Below are 22,239 nucleotides of genomic sequence, written 5' to 3'. Positions count from 1 at the left end.
GATGTTCAAAGAAATTTAACTCAGAGTCTAATCAAGAAATGTCCCCCTCCTTATGTGTAGGGGCCCTTCAAAATATCTGCTCTGCAGGATTTAATAATTCTTGCCACAGTTGCTTTTTTTTTTTTTTTTTCCTAAGTAGAAGATTTTATTGTGGTTATCTTATTTTTCACTACCTTTGTGATTGGGGATATGTATGGGTTGGAAGTAGGGAAGGGAATATGTAAATATGTAATGTAAATATGCCACATTTGGACTTAATAGACAGGTTTTGCATTGCCAGAAGATACTGGACTGCTTGCTGGATGCAATGACTGGGCAAAACTTTAGTGGAGTGGAAGAACGAGTTCTGTATGTGGGAGCAAAAGGAAAACATTTAGTGGCTAAAAGAGAAGACTGAAGCAGAGACTAGCTAAATTTAGCAAAATCCATTTCCCCTTTCTCCTTGGCACAAATTTTCCATCCTTTCTTGACTTAGGTTAAAGCTGGAAGTCTGAGTGCTGGCTGATGGAGTGTAAATATGACATATGCCATGTCTAAGCCTAGCCTATAATAACTTCTTGCGTGTTCCTCTACTCTTTCTCTTCCTTTGCCTTGTTGTTGGATACCTAATGACTGAGTTGACTGTAGAAGCCATGTTTAAAGATGGCAGAGGCTTCATCAGCCTGGGTCCTGAATCCCTGCAAAGGGAATTATGCCTCCCCTCACCATGCTGCTATTTGGTCAGGGCATAAATGAAAAATAATTGAGATAAGCCACTGAGATTTCAGCATTTATCTGTTATATGAAAGGGTGCCTCAAAATATATACTAGTAAAAATAGACAGCTTTTAAAAGTCCCACTGAAAATAGTATTTTTAAAAAAGATTTATTTATTTATTTATTTTAGAGAAGGGGAGGGGGAAAGGGAGAGAAAGAGAGAGAGAGTGTGTGAATTGGGGTAGGGGGCAGAGAGAGAGAATCTCCAGCAGACTCCGTGCCCAGAGGAGTGACCCATGAGATCACGATCTGAGCCAAAACCAAGAATCGGGTGCTCAACCAACTGAGCCACACCCAGGTGCCCCTGAAAATAGTATTTTCTAAGATTAAGAAATCCAGCATAGTTTATTGCTGATTTCAATTGAGATTGTGTTTGAAATTGTAAAAGCTTGGATTATGTTACCATCTCAACAACTAAACATCTGTTTTCAATAATGTAATTTTTAAACATTCCAATGGAAACATTTTGTATAAATTTTGGGAAAAAAATGGAACATTTGGTTGCAAAAATCACAATATTACAGACAAGGTCAACTATTTGTATATTAGCAAATTCTTCAGCAGAGTGAATTATTCCAGTTAGAAACATCAGGACAAATAAAATGAGCCTTTGATGCTATGGTGAGCGCTGTGAATTGTGCGAGACTGTTGAATCACAGACCTGTACCTCTGAAACAAATAATACATTACATGTTAAAAAAAAAAAAGAAGAAGAAGAAGATAGCAGGAGGGAAAGAATGAAGGGGGGGAATTGGAGGGGGAGACGAACCACGAGAGATGATGGATTCTGAGAAACAAACTGAAGGTTCTAGAGGGGAGGGGGGTGGGGGGATGGGTTAGCCTGGTGATGGGTATTAAAGAGGGCATGTTCTGCATGGAGCACTGAGTGTTATGCACAAACAATGAATCATGGAACACTACATCAAAAACTAATGATGTAATGTATGGTGATTAACATAACATAATAAAAAAAAAAAAACCTGGGTAAGTTTATAGGTAAAATAGAAGAGAAATTGCAAGAATGCTGGCATTCATTAAGGTTCAGTTTCAGAACTGCCACCACCTTTCACTTTCCAGCTGGAATTCTGGCCTGGGAAGAAATCAGTGGAGACTTTCGGACAGGGATCCATCCCTTGATGTATTGCTCCCTTTCTCCTCCCAGTCAAAAGAACCTCTGCTATGGCAAGAAATATACATATTCATACCTTTTAAGTAATTTCTTCAGAACACAGGTGAGTAAATACTCAGTACTGGTACTGATTTTTATAATCCTGAATCCTTATGTTGTATATTATTTATTTATTTAACAGATATTTATTGAGTATCTATGATGTGTCAGGCACTGCTTCTAAGTATCAGAGAAACAGTAGTGATCAAAAGTTACAAAAATCTCTGCCATCATGGAGCATACTCTGAGGGGAAAGACAGAAAATTTAAAAAGATAAATGGATAAATGACATAGTGTTAGGTACAAGTGCTAAAGAGAAAAATAAAACAAAGTAGAAGGATACAAATAATTGAGATGGAAATTACAATTTCAGAAAGAGTAAAATTTCTAGTGAAGAGTCAAATTTCACTGAAAAGGTAAAATTTGAGGGAAGACCTAAAGGAAGCTATGATCTGACCCATGGTGATACACAGGGAAGTTCATTCCAAGCAGAAGGCAGAGCAAGTATGAATATCTGAAGTGGGAGCACACCTGGCATGTGTGAGGAACTGGAAGGAGGCACATGAGACTGGAGTCAAATGAGTACAAGGCAAGAGTTGTAGGGGACGATGAGATATGGGATGACACATAACTTTGTGATTCATAGCAAAAGTTTTGGTTCCACTCAGAGTGACATGGAGAAATATGAGAGGGTTTTTTGTTTGTTTGTTTGTTTTTAGCAGATCTGACAGAATTTCTATGGCTCCAGTGTTGAAAATAGATGAAGACTAGATTAGAATCAGGGTGACCAGTCAGAAGGTTATTACACACACCTAGACAGGAGTTGATGTGGCTCAGGCCAGGGCAATGAAAGTGATGAGAAGTCATCACAGTCTAGATGTATCTTGCAGCTAGAGTTGACAGGATTTAATGATGGACTGGATGTGGAGTCTGAGAGAAAGAGAAGAAGCAAAGATGACTTCAAGATTTTGGTCCTGAACACCTGAAAGAATGGAATTGTTATTTCCTGAGATGGGGATGAGAGCAGGAGGAGCTAATTTAGAGGGAAATATGAAGAGACCAGATTTAACATATTTAAGTTTGGGATGTTTTCTAGATATTTCAAGTGGAGCTACTGAGCATGTGCTTGGGTATTTAAGTCTTAAGTTCAATGCGGACTTTGGGCTGGTGATGTAGGTAATGGAGCAGCATATAGATACTGCTTAGCACTCAGACATTGAATGATATCACTTAGGGATTAAGGGTAGCAGGAAAAAAGAAACAGTTTGAGGACTGTACTCTCACATTTAGGTATTTAGAAGAAAAGGAGGAATCATCAAAAGAATCTGAAAAGGAGTAGCCAGAAAGACAGGAAAAAAATGAAGCAAACATGGTCTCACGGAAGCCAAGTACTGAAAATGTTTCAAGGTGAAGCGAGTTATCCATTAACCAAGTCAAGTAAAACAAGGGCTGAGAAATTATATTTGGATTTAGCAATGTGGAGATCATTGATGACACAGTTTTACCGACGTGTGGGGACAGAAACCTGATTGGAGTGGATCTGACAGGGGAAAGAAACAGTTGGAGGTGGTATCAACTTTGCATTTGATGGATACCAGTGATAAAGTTTTGGCCATAAATTAAATTTCAGTATTTTGATGTACATTGCTCCAAATGAGGACTCAAGCTCCTATTTATCAAATATTTATTGCAATTTACAATTAGCACGAAACTGTCATATTGCAAGATCAAGCTTCAATGTCACCTTTTCTGTGAAATCTTTTCTGCCTCCCTCATACAGTTAATTGTTGGGCTTTTTGTGCTCCTGAACACTTCATAAATGCATTTGCAGTATTTGTGTTGTACTATTGTGTTGCAACATTTCCAAAATTTGTGTTTAATCATTTATTTCTGTGCTTATCCATCCCATTACATTGGGAGTCCCTCATCTTTATATAACAACACAGTGTTTTGGTAAAAGTATGCACTCAATAAATGTGTTGACTGAATGTTATTTTGAGTCAGTCTAAATGATGTAGGGCAGTGGAAACAAGAGATTTATTGGGTGTTAAGGACTATAAACAAATACAAGGGCTCATTCATTTTTCTCAAGATCAAAAGCCTGGTACGTTAGGGAAATAATGGCCCCTATTTCTGGGAATGTAGATGTGCACTCTTCCACTTATTATGAAATAAAGATCCTATAAAATAATTAGTCATGAATGTGCCTTTCAACTAATTATTATGCTTTTACATTTTTTGTTTTTTTCCTCAGATTACCAAATTTTAAGTGTTTTTTTTCTCATTATAACATTATTCAAATTATTAATTTAATACCTTTATAGATAACACAATCTAGGTAAAGTTTTTTCTCTGGGACAGAAATCTGGAATTTAGTCCACAGACTTCTTGAAAATTTCCTTGTCATCAGAGTGTATCAGTGCTCAAACTAACATTACTATAATTTCAATTTAAAAGAGAGACAGCTGATCTAATTTAGAATACTGGGCTGTTCTGTAAAGCTGCTTTCCCAAGGATGATTAGTTTTGATATTAATTTTTAATTGGGCTCTTTTATAGCTTGTTCACACACATGATCCTGTTTGAGACATTGAATTAGAGTATAAGAAAAATGCCTATTAAAACTAAAATTTTAAATATGTATATAAAATCCTTTGTGCTTCTCTATACTTTAAACAAGTCAGTGTCGTGGAAGCCAAACTACCTGTAACATACTTCTTACTTGAACTATGCACTGAAAGAAATGTATAGGTTCAAATTGATATTCTAATTCTGTTGTAAATAACATCAGACAAATATTTTGACTGAGACTTTTTGTCTCTTTCGACTGTTGTTTTTAAAAAGGAAACTTTAGGCAAAGAAATTGCTTGCACATTTTTCCCCTACTAGGAAATGTCCATCTTGAAGGAAAAAAAAAAAGTCCTGTCTTTCTCTCTCTTCCTCTATCTATCATCTATCTATATCTATCTATCTATCATCTATCTATCATCTATCTACCTAATCTATCTAAAATCTATCTTCCCAAATTGAATTTCCAGCCCCTATGAAATATTAACTTTAGAATTTATATCAACTCCATTATACTTTTCAAGACTACATCAAATAAAATATAAAATTCTGATGAATTGTTCATTGTATTCATTTTTTTAAAAAGATTTTATTTATTTATTTTTAGATAGAGAGCTTGCATGTGCACAAGTGGGGGGAGGGGCAGAGGGGGAGAGAGAGGGACAAGCAGACTCCACGCTTTGCCTGGAGCCCTACTCGGGGGCTCATCTCTCTACTCTGAGATCATAACCTGAGCTGAAATCCAGAGTGAGACACTCAAATAAATGAGCCACCCAGGTGCCCCTCATTAGATTCATTTTAATGAGCAGTTGAAGAGTTTTGATGTAGAAGATCCTGTACCAAATATGCAGGCATAATTGAATTGTTTTCTGAGATTATAGTTAAAATTGAGACTGTTTACTAAATGAGCATGATAGGAAATGCATAATGGCTTTCCATGTATGATTTTTTACAAACTCACCGGCTTACAGACATGTGTCATGGACAATTTTCATATTTTGGTTGAATAGTATCTGAATGATCTACCTCTTTGGAAATGTCTCCTGCGTAGGGATCTTAGTGGAAGAAAGGGCCCCATCTCCTGTTTCTAAAACTCAGCAGGGCAGATTTTCCTGCATCTGGCAACTTAGTTCTTAAGCATATAGCTTAGGTTTGGCCAACTGCTCAGGACTTTGGATCTTGGGCAAGAGAAGCAGGTATGGGAAGTTAGATATTACCCAGAGTAGCAGTAGTAGAGCTGAAATCCAGTAGAGGTGACAGATGTCCATAGAGGTGGTGTCCTTACCTGTGGTACGACCATAGAGGTGTGTTTGGCTGTCTGTTGGCTGCATTTTCAGTTATGTTTCATGTCTTGGTGTCGTTCTGTTTTCCAGGTTTTCCATCATTCTGAGAGCTACCCACGATTCTTCCAATGAATTCCTTTTCTAGTTAGCCAGTCTGTTTCTGCTGTTTGCAACCAAGACTGATAGAGTACGACATATGAATATACTAATATCACAGATTTATGAAAACTGAGACCACTTAAAATAAATTTTTATTTGCTTTTGAAAAACATTTTGCAGTGTTTCTGGTACCCTGAAATCAAAAGAGTTAAATTCTCAAGGATTTGGGTATTTGTGTGTGTGTGTGCAAACATCACAAAAAGCTTATACCTGACAATCACAGATGGTCTATTTTATTGTGCATATTTAAAAAATGATGACCTATTCAAATTCAGATTTTACTTTCTTTCTAAGCAATTTCAGGAATTGCCCAGGAGAATTCATTGTTAACTATCAAAGTCACATAGCAATGAAAGTTTTATCTCTTTCATTATGTTATGTGATGAAATGCAATATTATCTTTTTTTTTAGAAAGGGAGTATGATATATTACATTCAGAATCTATTTTTAGATGAACAAAAATTAAACTTTTAAAGAAACAAGAAGAATGACAACTTGGAAAATATAGAATAGCAACCTTTATTCACATCACTGTATTTACTAACTATAAATGGGGAAACTGAAGTCAAAATTGCAGGGATTTCATGGTAGATCTATTTCATGGTAGATCCAGGTAGCAGGAAATACACACACACACATGTGCACATGCACACACACACGCACACACACAAAGGAAGCCTTTGGCAACATTTTCCTACTATTTTTCCTGGGGAAAACATACGTACATTGTTAATTAATCTCTCTCTCCCTCTCTCCCTCCCTCTCTTCCCTCTCCCTCTTCTTTTCCCAGTCCCTCTTTTTCAGATTTAAGGCCAGTTTAGCTTCTTAGAGAAAGGATTAGAGAAATAGATGCCTTTTTCTCTAGTTTGGTGATAGTCTTCTAAGCACAGATTAACTCTACCAGACAATTCCTTTTAGATGGCTCTTTAAAGGTTGTCGAATCACACTGTCCCATGGATGAATGGATGGATGGATGTCACATGAACATTTCTAGTTATCTGACAAAGGTAACTGTCTTGTCAGTCTAAACTAAATATAATTTGTAAAATATCCAAAATCAAAGATGACAGATTCTTCTTGAAATGATACTATCCTGAGGATGTACCTCAACATAAAAATGACGATCACTATATAAATTCTTGTGTTACTTAATAAAAGATATATATTTGTGTGGGGGCCAAGGGCAGACCACCCCAAGATGTGCAAATTATGGCAAACTGATCAAGGCCCAAAAGACTCAGGAAGAAACTTGACCTTCCCTCTAATTTATTTTATTTTATTTTATTTTTTTTGTTTTAAATATTTTATTTATTTGACAGAGAGAGACACAGCGTGAGAGGGAACACAAGCAGGGGGAGTGGGAGGGAGAAGCAGGCTTCCCGCGGAGCAGGGAGCCCGATGTGGGGCTCGATCCCAGGACCCTGGGATCATGACCTGAGCTGAAGGCAGACGCTTAACGACTGAGCCACCCAGGCGCCCGACCTTCCCTCTAATTTAGATCGAGGACTTGATCCAGGAAGAGAGCTACTGCCATAGATAACTATATTATAATATGAACGAGGTATAGCAGACAGAGAGGATCCTAGCAAAGCCTGTTTGATTAAAGTCCTCTCGATGTCCCATTGCTTCTGAAAGGCCACCAAACATTTATTTACCAAAACATGTACATCTTTCCATTCTTCCTGTGAATTGCTCTCTTTCCCTTTTAAGTCCTGGGCCCCCACCCCCTTCTCCTTAGTCCAGGATGACATAAAGACCTCATTTTGCCTGACTGTCTTTAGAATTTCATGTCTATGTAGGTTCCCTGTACATATGAAATTAAATTTGATTTTCTCCTGTTCATCGGTCTCATGTCAATTTAATTCTTAGTTCAGTTAGAAGAACCTTGATGGACAGAGGAAATTTTTCCTCTCCAACATTTGCCATATGTTGAGCCATAGAATCTTTCTAATATATTGTTAAAATTGAATTATGAGAGAACAGGCACTTCTGAACACACTAGTTCGTCTATCTATAAACTGGAAATATACATTTCTAGGAAAAAAATATCTTTCCAAATTGAAAAAAAAAAAACCACAATCTTTCTTTTTGTCAACATTTAAAGTTATTAGACAGTAGGACTTCCCAAAGCATAAACCAGTTATCTATCGATCAACAGGAAAGATTTATTTCCAGAAATAAATTTGATTCCAAATTTTAAAAAATCTGCTTTACTCTATGTCATCATTTAAAGCAGGTGCCATCCTCTGATTAATTAAACACAAGATGTTACTTATTTCAAAATCTTAGCAAATAAAACTTAAACAGAAACTGTTGGTTGCACTGTTGTCATTTCTTCTTCTTTTTGAATTTTCCAGGACACCACATGGTTGGCTTGCCAGCGTATTTTCCAGATCACTGAGAGCAATGTGATTTTGTGTTTGTGTATGTGAGTGTGTGTATTGTTTTGAAAGACATCAGCTGAAGCAGTTCAAATCCCTGGCAACAATTTCTTAAGGAGTATGACATATATGAGCTATTGACCAGATTTCTGCCAGCTTGTCAGATGGGTGGTAGGGAGATGTCAAGTTTCAGGGCAACTACACTCCACATTTATGAAACTATTTGGAAAACTCTGTAAGAGTTCTGTGGGTCCTATTATGTATTTTAGAACATTCAAGAAACGCTTGTTCTTCGTTATTAGCATATTATAGTCTCCAAAGACTATTTTATAAATCCCTTTTTAAAAAATATGGTGCCCAAATTTTCTTAGGAAATTCCATGTGCTTGGAGTACTTGTTTAAGCACGATTCAAAACTGCAGGAGGTAGAAGTCTGCTGTAGTGTAGTGTAAAGTTAACTTTTTCAAATGTAAAAAAGGTCAAAATTAATGAAGAAACTAGCAAATTCAAAGTTCCACTGAGGAACATCCCAATGCTTTTAGCAATTCACTTGACTTGAAGGAGGAAAACCACCCCCTTTAACATTTTAAAGCTTTGAAAGCCTAATGAACCATGCTACCTCCTGTAGTTTCTACCAAACCAAAATTTGTGCAAGGACTAGGCTCATTAGCATTAAGTGGAAGCAGACCATTCAGCTCTTGCAATAGCTTCTTGCAATGTTTTCACCATTATCTTTGTATTTGGTTGATAAAATATTGCTATCTCAACTGGTACTTTGTCTTATTGTTGTTGATGTAAAATTCCTGTTATCCCATGAATTAAATGCCCTCATCCCAAATGACAAAACTATTTTTTCTTTTACCAAGTGTCCAAAATATATTCATTTCTCAACAAGGTAGATTCTTGAAGCAAGGTGGTTCTTGTTATTGTTATATTTAATTACTTCACCTTCTATATGTCCCAAACTGTTAGGTAAAGATTTGTGGTATAGGAAGAAAATGAGCAATTAAGAGTATAGAGAATGTAGAATATTAAATATATAGATAATGGGATTTTTTCTGTGTCATTACAGTAGAGATTATGTTATCAAACCTCAAAATATTAGCAAATCATTTAATTCAACTGTTCTAAAGATTTTTACATCTCATTATTTTAGGGAAAATTTGTTTTGCAGTGAAAAACCAATGCATTGTTTAAAGCACACCTTTCCAGGTTACCTGATTCTGATTCAATGGGAGTCTATCTTTCACTGCATTTGAATTATTTTACAAGTTGTAGATCAGTGATGCTAAGGCAAAATATTTCTTGTCTTTAAACATGTAAATAAATTCTCTTGGTTAAAGATTCAATCGGATTAATTGAATCTTCCTTACTCCGGAAGAAGTCAGTTTTGCCTCCATTAGCATATTAATTTCAATATTCTTGATCTATAAATGTGTCTGTTCTCTGGAATGTCTTTTTATCTGGTTGTGGCATCTTAATCCTTCATTAATAATTAATGCGTTCATTTTACATGTCTATGAAAGTCATGCTTTTCATTTTTTTTCTGACTAGAGTGTTATGTTTATATTTTGATAATAAAATACAAATGTATTCCTTAGGTTGTATATAGTTTAACTTCTAAAATTAGAATCTCACAAACAAATGTGCATATAATTAGTATTTTGATATAAACTGGCCCAAACAACATCATTCAAGGTTAAAATCAGTATTCTATTGTAAATTAAAAAAATATATATTCTGGTCTCCATTTTCCTAAGAATTCTGGGAAATAATCTTAATGGATTATCTAAAACCCGGCAGGTCTTCTGCAAAATGCTATATAGAAAAGATACAAATGATTATGACAAGATCCTCCATTTGGTGTGATGGATCTAATACTAATCAGGCCCGTGTGTCAGAGGCAATTGTATTCTATGTTCCACGCCCCAAAAGTTTTAGGTGAGATGTAAAATGTGATTTGTCTTTAAACCATATATGCTCTGGAAGCATTGGAAAATAAAACGTTGGCGTTAAAGAAAAAAATGTGTAAACAAAGTTACTATTTATAAATATAAATATACATAGGGTTGTTTGTGAAGCTAGTAATATGATCACCTCCTTTTCCTCTTCCTGAGAAAATTAATGGAAATAGAAACAACTTGGGAGTATTTTGCATTGCCTATTTGATTCAAATCTGCCACTTAGTGGAAGTGTAATCTTCAGCAAGTGACTTAAGGTTTCGGAGTCTTGTTTTCACCATCAACACACGACAATAATAACACTTTAAAGCATTGTGAAAGTCAACATAACAATGTCTGCTAAAGTGCTTTGCCATTGTAAAATGCATGGTAGAGATAGTTGTGACCTTTCAGGAGTAATTCTAGCTGCTACGAGTAATTCCTGCTGTCTCTGAGGTGGAGCACGTTGCTTAGATTGAAGGCAGTGGGTGAGTTGCACTAACTTTAAGATGATTGTGGGCAGAGTTTTCAGGGAGGAGACTAAAATCTTTTCTTTTTTCTTCTCCAGGAAGACTGGCAAGTATTTATGTGCTTCATTTGCCAATTTTTATTCCTTCCCTAGAGATGTCAATTATTAAATATTTTTCAGTGAATTTAGAATTATTAGAAATTCACGTGAATGTGAAGGCATATGCTTCTTGGGAAGTTCAGAAAGAGTGCATCAGCTCTCTGGTGGTTGGATCAAATTCCATTATCTTGAATGAATTATTCTTAGACATTTTTCTCTTAACATTCTTAAATGTCTGCCTAACAGGCTAAAGCAAGTGATTATTTTCCAAATACCTGTATGTCATTTTGAAGTATCTGTGTTTTGACCTATCATATTCAGAGATAAAATAGCTCTGCTTCAAATGCTATCTTTCAGGGTCTGAGACTTGATGCTTCTGTTTCCATGCGATTGAGTGCAGGACAGAAGTTACACAGGGAGAAGTGATGAACCAGTGGGAGAATCAGATGTTTATTAACGTTTTTCATTTTGGGAGAAGAAGGGTTTAGTATAGGTTTCCCAGAATAGCAATGACACCCATATTTCAAAAGTGCTTATTACACCAAGCATGGATCTTTTTCATGGTTTGTTGTTTTGTTTATCTACCATACCATTCCTTTTCATTTGGTTGACCATTGTAGATGGACAGAGTTGGAGAAGGGGGCTTAAATCATTCATCTGGGGTGTTGTTCATTTGGATTTTATAGCAGTCACAAACTAAGGGCTCTCAGCCAAATTGTGTTTTGTTTGGGAAGCAGGGTGTTTTTAAGGAAATCATATCTGAATGCCTTGAGGTGGAATATGTCCTTTCCATTTTATACCCAGCTGTCTTATGAAATTATATTATATGCCTGACTTCTATAGGTATTTGAGTTTTTGGGTGCTTGACCTATAAAAACTAACAGGATTTTATCAGCAGTCTCTGTGGCTAACTTTGCTGCATTTTGGCAGGTGAAAGTTCTACATAATGGATAATAAAATCTCTCCAGAAAGTTGCTTCTTCAGGCTAGATGTAGTTCAATTTGTGAAACCTTCTGGGAATCAGCAACAGAGAGAAAGGCTACATCGTGGGGCCCTTTGAAATTGTAGCATCTACTATTTTCACCCTGTATTGCTTCGGAGCACCTGAAAGATGTGAGTGTGGTACAGTGAATGCAGCAGAAAATAAAGAAGGGAATAGCAGAAGTATGTTTAAATTATTATTTCTTCCTCCTTCTCTTAAACTAACAGAGTTTTTAAATGAGTCAAATACATACTTTAATTGATAAACTGACTTTATATTCACCTATTGGAAACAGTACAACATATTTTACATCAGATTATGAAATATGGATGTTTTACTAAAAGACAGGAAGGCCTTTTTCCAGTCTTTAAAGTAAATACATATTCAAAGGATCTTAAGGCATACCATTTATTCATATTCATATCTATTGAAATACTGTACATCCACATACTTCAATAAATAGTTAAAAACCTGACCTCTTTTTAAATCATTTCTGAATTTCAAAAAACAATTTTTATTGAAAAGATTAAATAGGTAACTTTTGGCTGTCACAAAGCTAAGCACAATGGATAAATTAACAATTATTCAGTAAATTTGATCAATATAGATGATTGGCTTTGATAAATTTCTCAGAGTTTTCTGAGTTCACACATTGGGGTATTTATATATATATATATATATATATATATGTACATGTATACATATATATATATATATATATATATATATACACATATATATTTATGAAAATTTCTTTTTTGTCCTGAATTACCTGGGTAATTTTCTTAGTTCTCCAGTCTACTTTCTAGATATAGCTTGAATGTTATGATGAAGCATTAATTTTTCAGTTAAGTTTTAAACACCCCCAAAAGTGGTTTTAAGTTTGACATTCTCTCTCTCGAATCTTTTAGTGTTTCCCAAAAAACACAATACTATAATTTGGGCAGTACTTTTCATTATATAATTACTGCATAATAGGAACTTCATGGTGTCACAGGACTTATGTTTCGAATGGGATCATTGTAAAACATAATTACACCACTTGCAGTTAAACCAAGAATGCAAATGAATTAAGTCAACTACCCTAATGTTCTGTTCTTCCCTCTCTCCCTTTCTTCCTCCCTCCCTTCCTTCCTTTTGCCCTTCCTTCCTCTTTTTTTTCCCCTCTCTCTATACCTCCACTCTTTTCTTTTTCTTTTCTTTCCACTCTCTTTCCTCCACTGCTCTTTATTTTTCTTTCTTAGAAAAAAAAAACAAAAACAAATCTAGGGGCAACAAAAGGAGTCCCACAAATGGAACTTGTGAAAATATAACGCTGAAATGAATAGCTAGGAAAAACTGTTTTAGATCAAAAGATAAATCAATTTCATAAAACTGCTATTCTGAAATTGCAACAATCTTGTACAGTCAGGACTGATAAAATGGAGTAATCAGACATTTCATATGTCTATAAATGTAAAATCATCTACTTGAACATTATATGCATACATTCACACAAAAAAGCAAATACTGTAGCCTTATTTGAACAATATTGAACTCATAAATACTCATGGTTTCACTCTGTTCAGGGGCCTAAGGACTAGGAATGCTGCTGTGATACAGAAAAACATAGTGAATACCTCCTCTATTTAAAATGTCACTCAAGAAATTCTCTTCTAACATAAAGGCAAATACATATAGCTACTGAGCTATGACTGTACTTCTGTCACATTCTATGGGAAAAACACCAGACTCCACAAATTCGGAATCATGACAACACTTTGAACTAATTATTTGGTTCATCCATAGTTTATACCTCGATTTACCTCACATTTACCCTACAAACCTTACAAAGAGGAGGTATTTTTAATTCTAGGAAAGCGGTCACTGTATAATATGCATTCTTGATCTGTTTCTTTCTCCCAAACAATGGTACTGATGGTTAACACTTCTGTGGTAGCACCACTATTTCTAGTAAGTAGATTATTATGGAGTGTGCCACTTTAAAGCTGCAATACAAAAAAAATATATAGTTTACTCACCGATTCCACAAAGAATATTTTTAAAAAGCAAATCAATAATAATCAAAATTAAAATGTCATGTGTTAAAAAAAGTTTCTAATACATCAGTCAAAATAATTTAATGAATTATTATAGTGAGTAAATTTAATAGCAGTATGCCATATTATTGCCATTTTGTGGAAACACTGTATATTTATGCCTCCTCATTTAGGATTCATTTTTTTCTAATTAAAATAGATTTATGGTGTACTTCGGGGCTAAGCTTTACTTGAAAAAAAAAATCATGATTTTCAAGCCATTTCTTTTGGGGCAAAATATTAGATATCTTAAGGATGTACACCCTCCATGAAATATCTTGTATCTAACTTTATTAGTAGTTTCTTTGTTGTTAATATGACTTGCAAAAGGGGACTATTTGTGGAAATCTCTCTATGTAGTGAAACTGGTAATTTCGTCAAACTTGTAAAATGGCTTTCAAGGCTATGGTCTTTCTTTAGTAAAGAGTAAAACCATCAAAAAACTCTTGTAATATAATACTTTAGAGTAACCCCATTTTCCTTCAAAAATGTAGTTTTCATTCTTTATGATAGAAACAAATATCCATGGTAATTTAATAATTAATATATCTTAAGATATTCTAATCACTGGTGTCTTGTCTTCCTTTGATCACATCTTACATATATCATGTAAGAAGAAATAAAGCATGGTAATTTTGTTGTTGTTTGTTTTTTGGCCTTGCTTGTTTGAACTGACATGGCTACATAGAAAGATTTTTACTGCAGAATTAGTTATTTCAGGGATTGATCTGCTGCATACCAGCATGGAATATTTGATACAATATATTTTGGAACATTTTCTTTTATACAGCATGCATTCCAAACTATCAACTGAGCAATGTTTTCAGGTGGAAGATATGCGAAATGCCCCTGTCTGCAGGAGCACTGTATCTATCATACCAATTTACCTGCCTCAGAGCCAAACGAATTTGGAGTGCTCACCCACTCATGTAATATTAGGTGATCAGACTTTGTGTTCTTTCTGACAAACCACCTTAAAAAGTTTGGCTTGGGATAGTGAAAGGAAAGGATGCTGTGTTGCTAGGCAATTTTTCAGATGGACTGTCATCTCGAAGGGAATTATTTCCCAAACTGGATCCAACATCCAACCACAACTACAAGAATACTTATGGTAATAAATTTACCTGCACTATGTTAATTACATTGTTTTCATCACAAAACTGAGTTTATGTGGGGCAAAATCCTCACACCCCACTGGTAAGGAGGGATGAGATTTTTATAGTCTAACAGCTCCTTCGTTCTTTAGAGATAGGATATAGTTCAACTTTATCTTGTGGTTTATTTTTGCTTTCAAATTGTAGGGTTTGGCAAAACATTTTTATTAGTCGGAGACGAAGAGAAAATTATTATTTTATATGAAGGCACACCCATGCTGAACTTACAGGGAAGAGAAGCAGAGCTGCACGGCCAGTTATATTACAAGGCTCATTCCTGAAACCTGAATATCATGCGAGCAGAAAAATCTAGATACATGTTAGTTATATTTTGAAGAAATGATCTGAAGGCAATATTATTTGCTTTTTTATCAAAAAAGAAAAAAAAACTGCATCTTTGTAAGTGTGGATTGACTCCTATTGAAACAGGGAAATGAATGCTTGTATTGCAGCCTTAAAGAATCACATATTCACTGCAATATTCGTTTTTGTAAACTACAGCCTGCAACCTAGCAGACCATGACTGAATGCTTTTGAAAAGTTGTAGATTACAAACATGAAATCACAATTAATATCCTCTAAAAGTAATTTCAGAGCTTTCACGTCTTAAAAAAAGGACAATGTGTACTGCTTCACAAGGTAATGTAGCTAATCAAAAAAAGAGTAGAATTAAAGTATTTACATAATGAGCATTTCTACAGAAGGCGATCATCCCCATGTAAGCACGGCTGATTATATCCCACGCTGCTTTTAACAAACTGTACCAGATTGGATCCAGCCATCAGCACTTTCAGAGAATCCTTAAAAGCCTTTTATGGGTCTTTAAATTTATTGTAGAATGGCATTCTTCAGGTAGAATATGCTGGTGAAAGAGGACAGTGTCAACACAAGGTACCAGCAGGAGGAAAGAAGGTCAGCGCCCCCGGTAATTCCATACTGGGCTGTACTTGGAGCTGGAAAGAAATGGAAAAGATTAAATCAAAATCTAATTTGTGTCTTTCAGGATCTTAACAATAATCAAAAGGCAGCTGGCTGTACTGGGGAGAGCACTGGCCTTGGCGTCAGACAGACTTAGGTTCACATCTGGTTCTGCTACAGGACATGTGGCCTATTCAACTAACCGCTCTGAGCTCCAGTTTTCTCAAGGGCAAGAGAAGAATAACATAATCCACCTGGCAGGGCTGCAGTGAGAACTGAAGACAAAGCTCATACAGCACACCGCACTGGGCTGGACACAGGCTAAGTGGTCAGTAAACAGCTGCGAACATTATTATTCCTTTCATACGTACTGTAAATATTTGGATTAGTGGATAATATGTAGTTCATGCATGTATTTGTTCACAAGTATTTTTACTGAGATATATAATCGACCTACAGCACTGTGTAAGTTGAAGGGGTACGACAGTGTTGATTTGCTACATTTCTGAACTGCAATACCATTATGACCACAGCATTGGCTACCTACTCTATCACATGCCATAATTATCATTTCTCTTCTGTGATGGAAACAATTAAAATCTAGTTTGTAGCAACTTTGGAGGTTATAATACAGTATTGTCTGTAATCACTGTGCTGTGCATTAGTTCTCCAGGAGTCATTTACCTACTAGTTCTAAGTTTGTACACTTAAACATCTCCCCGATTCCCCTCCCCCAGGCTCTGGTAACCACCATTTGCTCTGTTTTTACAAGTTCAGCTTTTTTAGATGTCACATACAAGTGATATCATATATAAATACATACATATATTTGTGAATCTTTTTTACTGGCCAAATACTGTACTAAATGCTGGGGAAAAAAAGAGATTCTCTCTTCCAAAATCTTTTTTTTTGGGGGGGTGGTTAAGTGAAGAAAGATATTCAAACAATTATAATATAATCCAAGGAATATTAGATGTATAAACTGGAGTGACACAAAAAATTGTATATCTAAATCTGCCTGGGCAAGGGAGGGGGGATGATTTAACAGAGAGTTTTACCAAAGGGGACAGTCATTTGGGTAGAGGAAACAATTTATTCAAAGGTATGAGGAAAGGAGAGAGCATGGCCTATATTCTAGTAGATTAGTCTTGCTGGACCATGAAGTTTGAGGCTTGGAGTCGAGGGAATTGAAACTGGATCTCTAGGCAGATAAAACATGACCTCAACTCTAAGGAAAAAGAATTTAGTTTTTTATACTGAAGGAGACTTTAAAGAATTTGGAGCTGTTGAATCGTATGATTACTTTTTTTTTTTTTAAAGATTTTATTTATTTATTTGAGAGAGAGAGAGTGAGAGAGAGAGCCCAAGAGGGGGTAGGGTCAGAGGGAGAAGCAGACTCCCTGCTTAGCAGGGAGCCCGACGTGGGACTCGATCCCAGGACTCCAGGATCATGACCTGAGCCGAAGGCAGTCGCTTAACCAACTGAGCCACCCAGGCACCCTGTATGATTACTTTTACACATGGGAAAGATCATAGTTTCACACATAGAGAAGCTTATGTGGTACCTGGCCAACAGTCATGTTAACTTTTCACTGAGAGATTTCAACTAGAGATTCACCAAAGCTTGGAATATTTGGGGAGTCTACTGAATGGATTCCACTTCATTTCACAAGAGGACCATTGCCTCTTGGCATGTGAATTATACTGTGTTCCAGAAGTTGAATGTTGCAGGCATTCTCAGCTTTGCTTGAGACCGATTCTCATTTACCATCATAAAAATAACAGTAATAATAAAAAACCCACCAACATACCTTTAACTACCCTTCCTTAATAAAACCTGGATTTCAGGCAGTGTTTCCTATTGGAAAACGAATCGTGTAATCAAAAAAAGTATACTACTTCACCCCCAAATCTATAACTCAACTCCAGGAGCAGTTTTAGTCACACGGCGTTTAAATTACCAGCAGGTAGATTTTAATGGCACTTTCACCAATGACTACATTTCCATATTACAAGAAGAATAAATTACGTTGTTTGTATCTCTAAGAAATTAAAGGGGATGAAAGATGCATTAACCTATGCAGTGAGAAGTTTCCTTCACAGTACACTTGTTGATTCCAGGTAAATGAAGTTCAAGGGGCTGAGACTACTACTCTTTAGTAAACACAGAGCAAAATCCACTATTTAATGCTTCCATTTGCATCACAAATTAGTTTTTAAAAAAATGAGAAGACGATGAAGAAAAGAAATCTGTTGTTGAGCCCATAGCTTTTGAAGTTTTGATATATAAGAAGTCTAATTTAAAACCATGAAACTCCTTATATTATTTTCTCTTGTTCAAGACCTAGAAAGGTGTTTTGTTTTTTAAAACATAAATAAATATTCAATTGGTCTGTTACCTTCTCAATGACAGCTACTTAAGAGTTATTTTGCTGTTGTTTTTTAAGAATCTTGAATGCAATAAAACAAGTATAAAAGTAAAGGACTAACAATAAGCAAAGCATATAAAATGATTTCATAAATAAGAAATAGATCTTAAAAGCCAAGCATACAAAGCAAAGATAAAATTTTCATTATCATGACAAATTAAATAGTACATTAAGTGGGTAAAGTATAAAGAATCCTGAAAAGTCCTTATCCATCTTTTAAAGTGCAGTTTTGGGGCAATCTTTCCTGAATCCCCTCCCCTTTTCCAGCAAGCTGAGCAGGTTACCCTATTGTGTTAGTAGGCCACCATATATATTCCTTTTTCTGGGACTATCATACTACATTGCAAATATTCATATACATATCTATTTTTCTCACCAGACTGTGAACTCTCCTAGATCATGTTTTATTTATCTTTGTGTTTCCATGCACTAAGAGTGGCAAAGTCTGGTGCATGGTAGATGCTCAGGAAATGTCTCTTGAATGAATGATTCAATTAAACAAATGAATGGGTCAGAGTTAAAAGGAGTATTTCTCTCCTACAAAATGGAATCTCTTCTGAAGCAAGTCACTTGCATAGAGGCCAGAGAATCTACAATACAGCATCTTTCATTCATTTATCAAATATTTATTGAATTAGGTACCAGGCACTGGGACTACACTACCTAATAAGATATGGATGGTCCTTTTGTTACTTAATTCCATATACCCTACCTCTTCCCCCAGTGCGCCTTTATCTTCTACTCAGCCTCCTATTGTCTTAGACATGACAAACGTATGTCAATAATATATTTAAAATTAAATAATACTTTTTAATTAAGATAGTGTATCTTTTTTCCATTGTACTCCTTAGTTGTTTGTAGATGCAATACTCTATTAGTCCTAAAATAAAGTAGGAGCCTTTTGCTGCATCGTTAGCCTGCAATTATTATAGGAAATGGACTGTAGAATAGCTATTGATAATTAGTAAGCCAAAAAACAAAGAGTAAAGTTAGTGAAGGGAATTTCTGGTCAGATAACTAATGCTAAGTCATGTATCATGATTCATACTCCTTAAGTATATATTGAGCATCTTTCACATGCTGGGGATGGAACACAGGCTAAGATGAATAAAACTCAATTTCTTCTCTTAGGAAAGTTTTATTATAGTTGGAGGTATAAATAAAAAGGCATATATGGAACATTAGGATATTTATAATTATAAGGATAATGAACAAATATAAGGAATCATGGCAGGTAAGTAGTCCAGAGAGCAGATACAAATACAAGTATTTTTTTACAAAATGCAATGATATACACGTTAGTACATATATATCTCAGTTTTTTAAATGGTGGCATAGTAGTCTTTTTACTTGGGGTATCCTATTATTGTATAACTTTAGTCTGATTGTATAACCTTGACTGATATTTATTATGTATTTTGTGTGTGTGTAACTTGTTAACTGGGTGATTCAGAGCACCAGGCTAAAGATACTAAAGTTAGGAGTCTCAGTACTATTTGGGCCAATTAGATTTGTTTGGCATGTTAAATCTCATTCAGCTATTTAAGAAAATATAGAAAATGTTAAGAAATTAAGAAAATGACTGCTCACTATTAGATATTAGCTTGAAGGCTCAGTTCAAATATCACCCACTTTAAAAAGAGAAAAGAGTTTTATAAAGTCCCACATGTCCAGTCAGTTTGGCATATTTGATATCATATTTACATATCTATCACATCATGTCTACATATCTGTCTTTCCCCATTAGGCCAAGAATATCTTCAAGCCAAGATTTTTATACATATCTTTTATCATTGTTGCAGAATACAGAGTCTGGTATTTAGTAAGTGTTCAATAAATATTGAATGATGAGTGATGATAAGGTTCATATCCATTTCCCATACTGTTACCATAAGCACATCAAGGGACACACACAATACCATGACTTCTTTTTTCAGAAAAATATTGTCTTTCATCACTCATGTTTCACTGCCTTCCTTCTCTCCCTACTTTTAGACTTATGACCTTCTAAGACCTGTATAGAGTCAGAATATCTCCCTTCAGCACTTGAGCAAGAAGACAGATCCTAAGGCTGATTATGAGGGGAAGAGCAGGCATCAAACTTTGTAGCACCATCTTCTTGCAGCAAATGAAAGGGAGTGTAGATGAACCTATGCTCCCCAGATATAGTCCTAAATTTCTTAGGAAACATGCAGTGGTGCCTCTGGCATGGTCAGATCTGTTGTATATTCTCTGCCATGTTTTCCCCTGCCTGTGAATATCATACTGCTACTCATCCTAAATAAAATTAGGAGGGCTAAGGCATATGATCAGAGGTGTAGTGGAGCTATGGTGAGAATTTTTATTTGATTCTGAGTGATATGGGAATCCATAGGAGGGTTCTGAGCAGAGGAGGCTAGCTGATATTTTTAGTGATCACTTGGCTATTCTGTGGAAAATAGATCATACTAGTGGAGGCAAGAGTAGAAGCCTATGTTAATCCCAGACCATCAAGCATCTCCACTGTCTATTGAAGGAAGCCAAAGCCAATGCTTGTAGCTCAGCATTCAGTTATCCTGTTATCTGGTTCTAGACAACTGATCCAGACTATACATACTCTTAGCTCCAGTCACACAGGCCATTTTCTGAACACAGAGAGTATTTTCATTACTCCTTGTTATTTACATATTCCATATCTATAAGCTTATATGGTCTTCCTTCCTGTTCCCCTTCTCTACCTACCAAAGTCCTACTCATCCTTAGATATCTAAAATACCACTTACTCCATGAGGCCCCCCCAATCTCTCTAAGAACTTTTAGTTCCCCATTTATATTGAACTTCAGAAATAGTTTCTTTTTAACTTATAATAAATTATATATTTCCCTTACACTGGACTATAAACATGTTGAAGTTATGGAACATTTCTCTTTATAATGTGTACCTCTGTATCTTACAGCAAATGTGTTCAACAGACTTTAGTTGAATTAAATGTGGGAAGATATTCCTAAATATTCATTTGTCTAATTCAAGACAACTTTGATAAAATACCCTATTTCAATAGTTGTTCCTATGATTTCTTGCTCTGAAGGCAAAGTATGTGAGAGGAAACCTGTTCTGTGTTTCTTTCCTACTCCCTGTTTAATTGTCTTTGGTTTTAAGAGAGGAATGTAGAAAGGACAAGAGGTTTGAATTGAGAAGAAAAGAACAAAGAATAAAGAAGAGAAAGGAGGAAGAAAATAAAAGGGTGAAGAATTTAAAAGAGGAGAGAGGGAGGGAGGGAGAGAGAGAATACACAGCCTTTGAGTAATGTGTTAAATGTTTTCATGTTCACCATTTTATTCTTTGGTGTAGTTTGTAGATCAGAATTTAAGACAACAGAAAAAGCAAGCTGTTATTCTACCCACTTTCTTAGTAAAGCTAAAGCCATTCTAGTTTTTAAGTATGAATAATCTATGGATTGTGGATCCAGATGACGATGACGTTGGTTTAAAGTCTAGCTCCATTCTTAATCTTCTCAATAGTTCAGTATCTTCATCTGCAAATGAAGATTGGTGTATTTCAAAAGTTATCGTAAAGATTAAATGTGTTGATACCTTTAAACACACAGTACAGCATCTGACACAGGATGAACACTCCTTCAAGTATTATCTAAACACTTCTCATTCACTCACTTGTTTGGCAAATTCAGTGTGTGCTACGTGCTAGGCATTCTCTGAGTCACTCTCTGAGCAAAATAGGAATCGCTCCTGTCCCCATAAAGCTTACTCTTTAGCTTGAGATGTTTCCCATGGAACAAGAATATTTTACTTCATTCTTAATCTACACTTGATTAAATCAATGTTTCTCTGGTCTTACAAAGTTGTCCTCCATTTTATCTT

General features: G+C 35.5%; 1 protein-coding gene across 1 annotated transcript in view; it reads right to left on the bottom strand.

Moving 5' to 3' along the window:
- Positions 1-11,246: 11,246 nt before the first annotated feature.
- NEGR1 (neuronal growth regulator 1) overlaps positions 11,247-22,239 on the bottom strand; it is an 830,730-nt gene continuing 819,737 nt past the window's right edge. Inside the window, exon 7 of the mRNA XM_078072906.1 lies at positions 11,247-15,987. Coding sequence (XP_077929032.1) covers positions 15,863-15,987 — 125 coding nt within the window. The 3' untranslated portion in view covers positions 11,247-15,862. The remainder of the gene's footprint in view (positions 15,988-22,239) is intronic.

Source organism: Halichoerus grypus, chromosome 5 (genome assembly GCF_964656455.1).
Source record: "Halichoerus grypus chromosome 5, mHalGry1.hap1.1, whole genome shotgun sequence".
In the NCBI taxonomy this organism is placed as follows: Eukaryota; Metazoa; Chordata; class Mammalia; order Carnivora; family Phocidae; genus Halichoerus; species Halichoerus grypus.
Note: the sequence above shows the minus strand (reverse complement) of the source record. Positions and strands in the feature narration are given on the sequence as shown.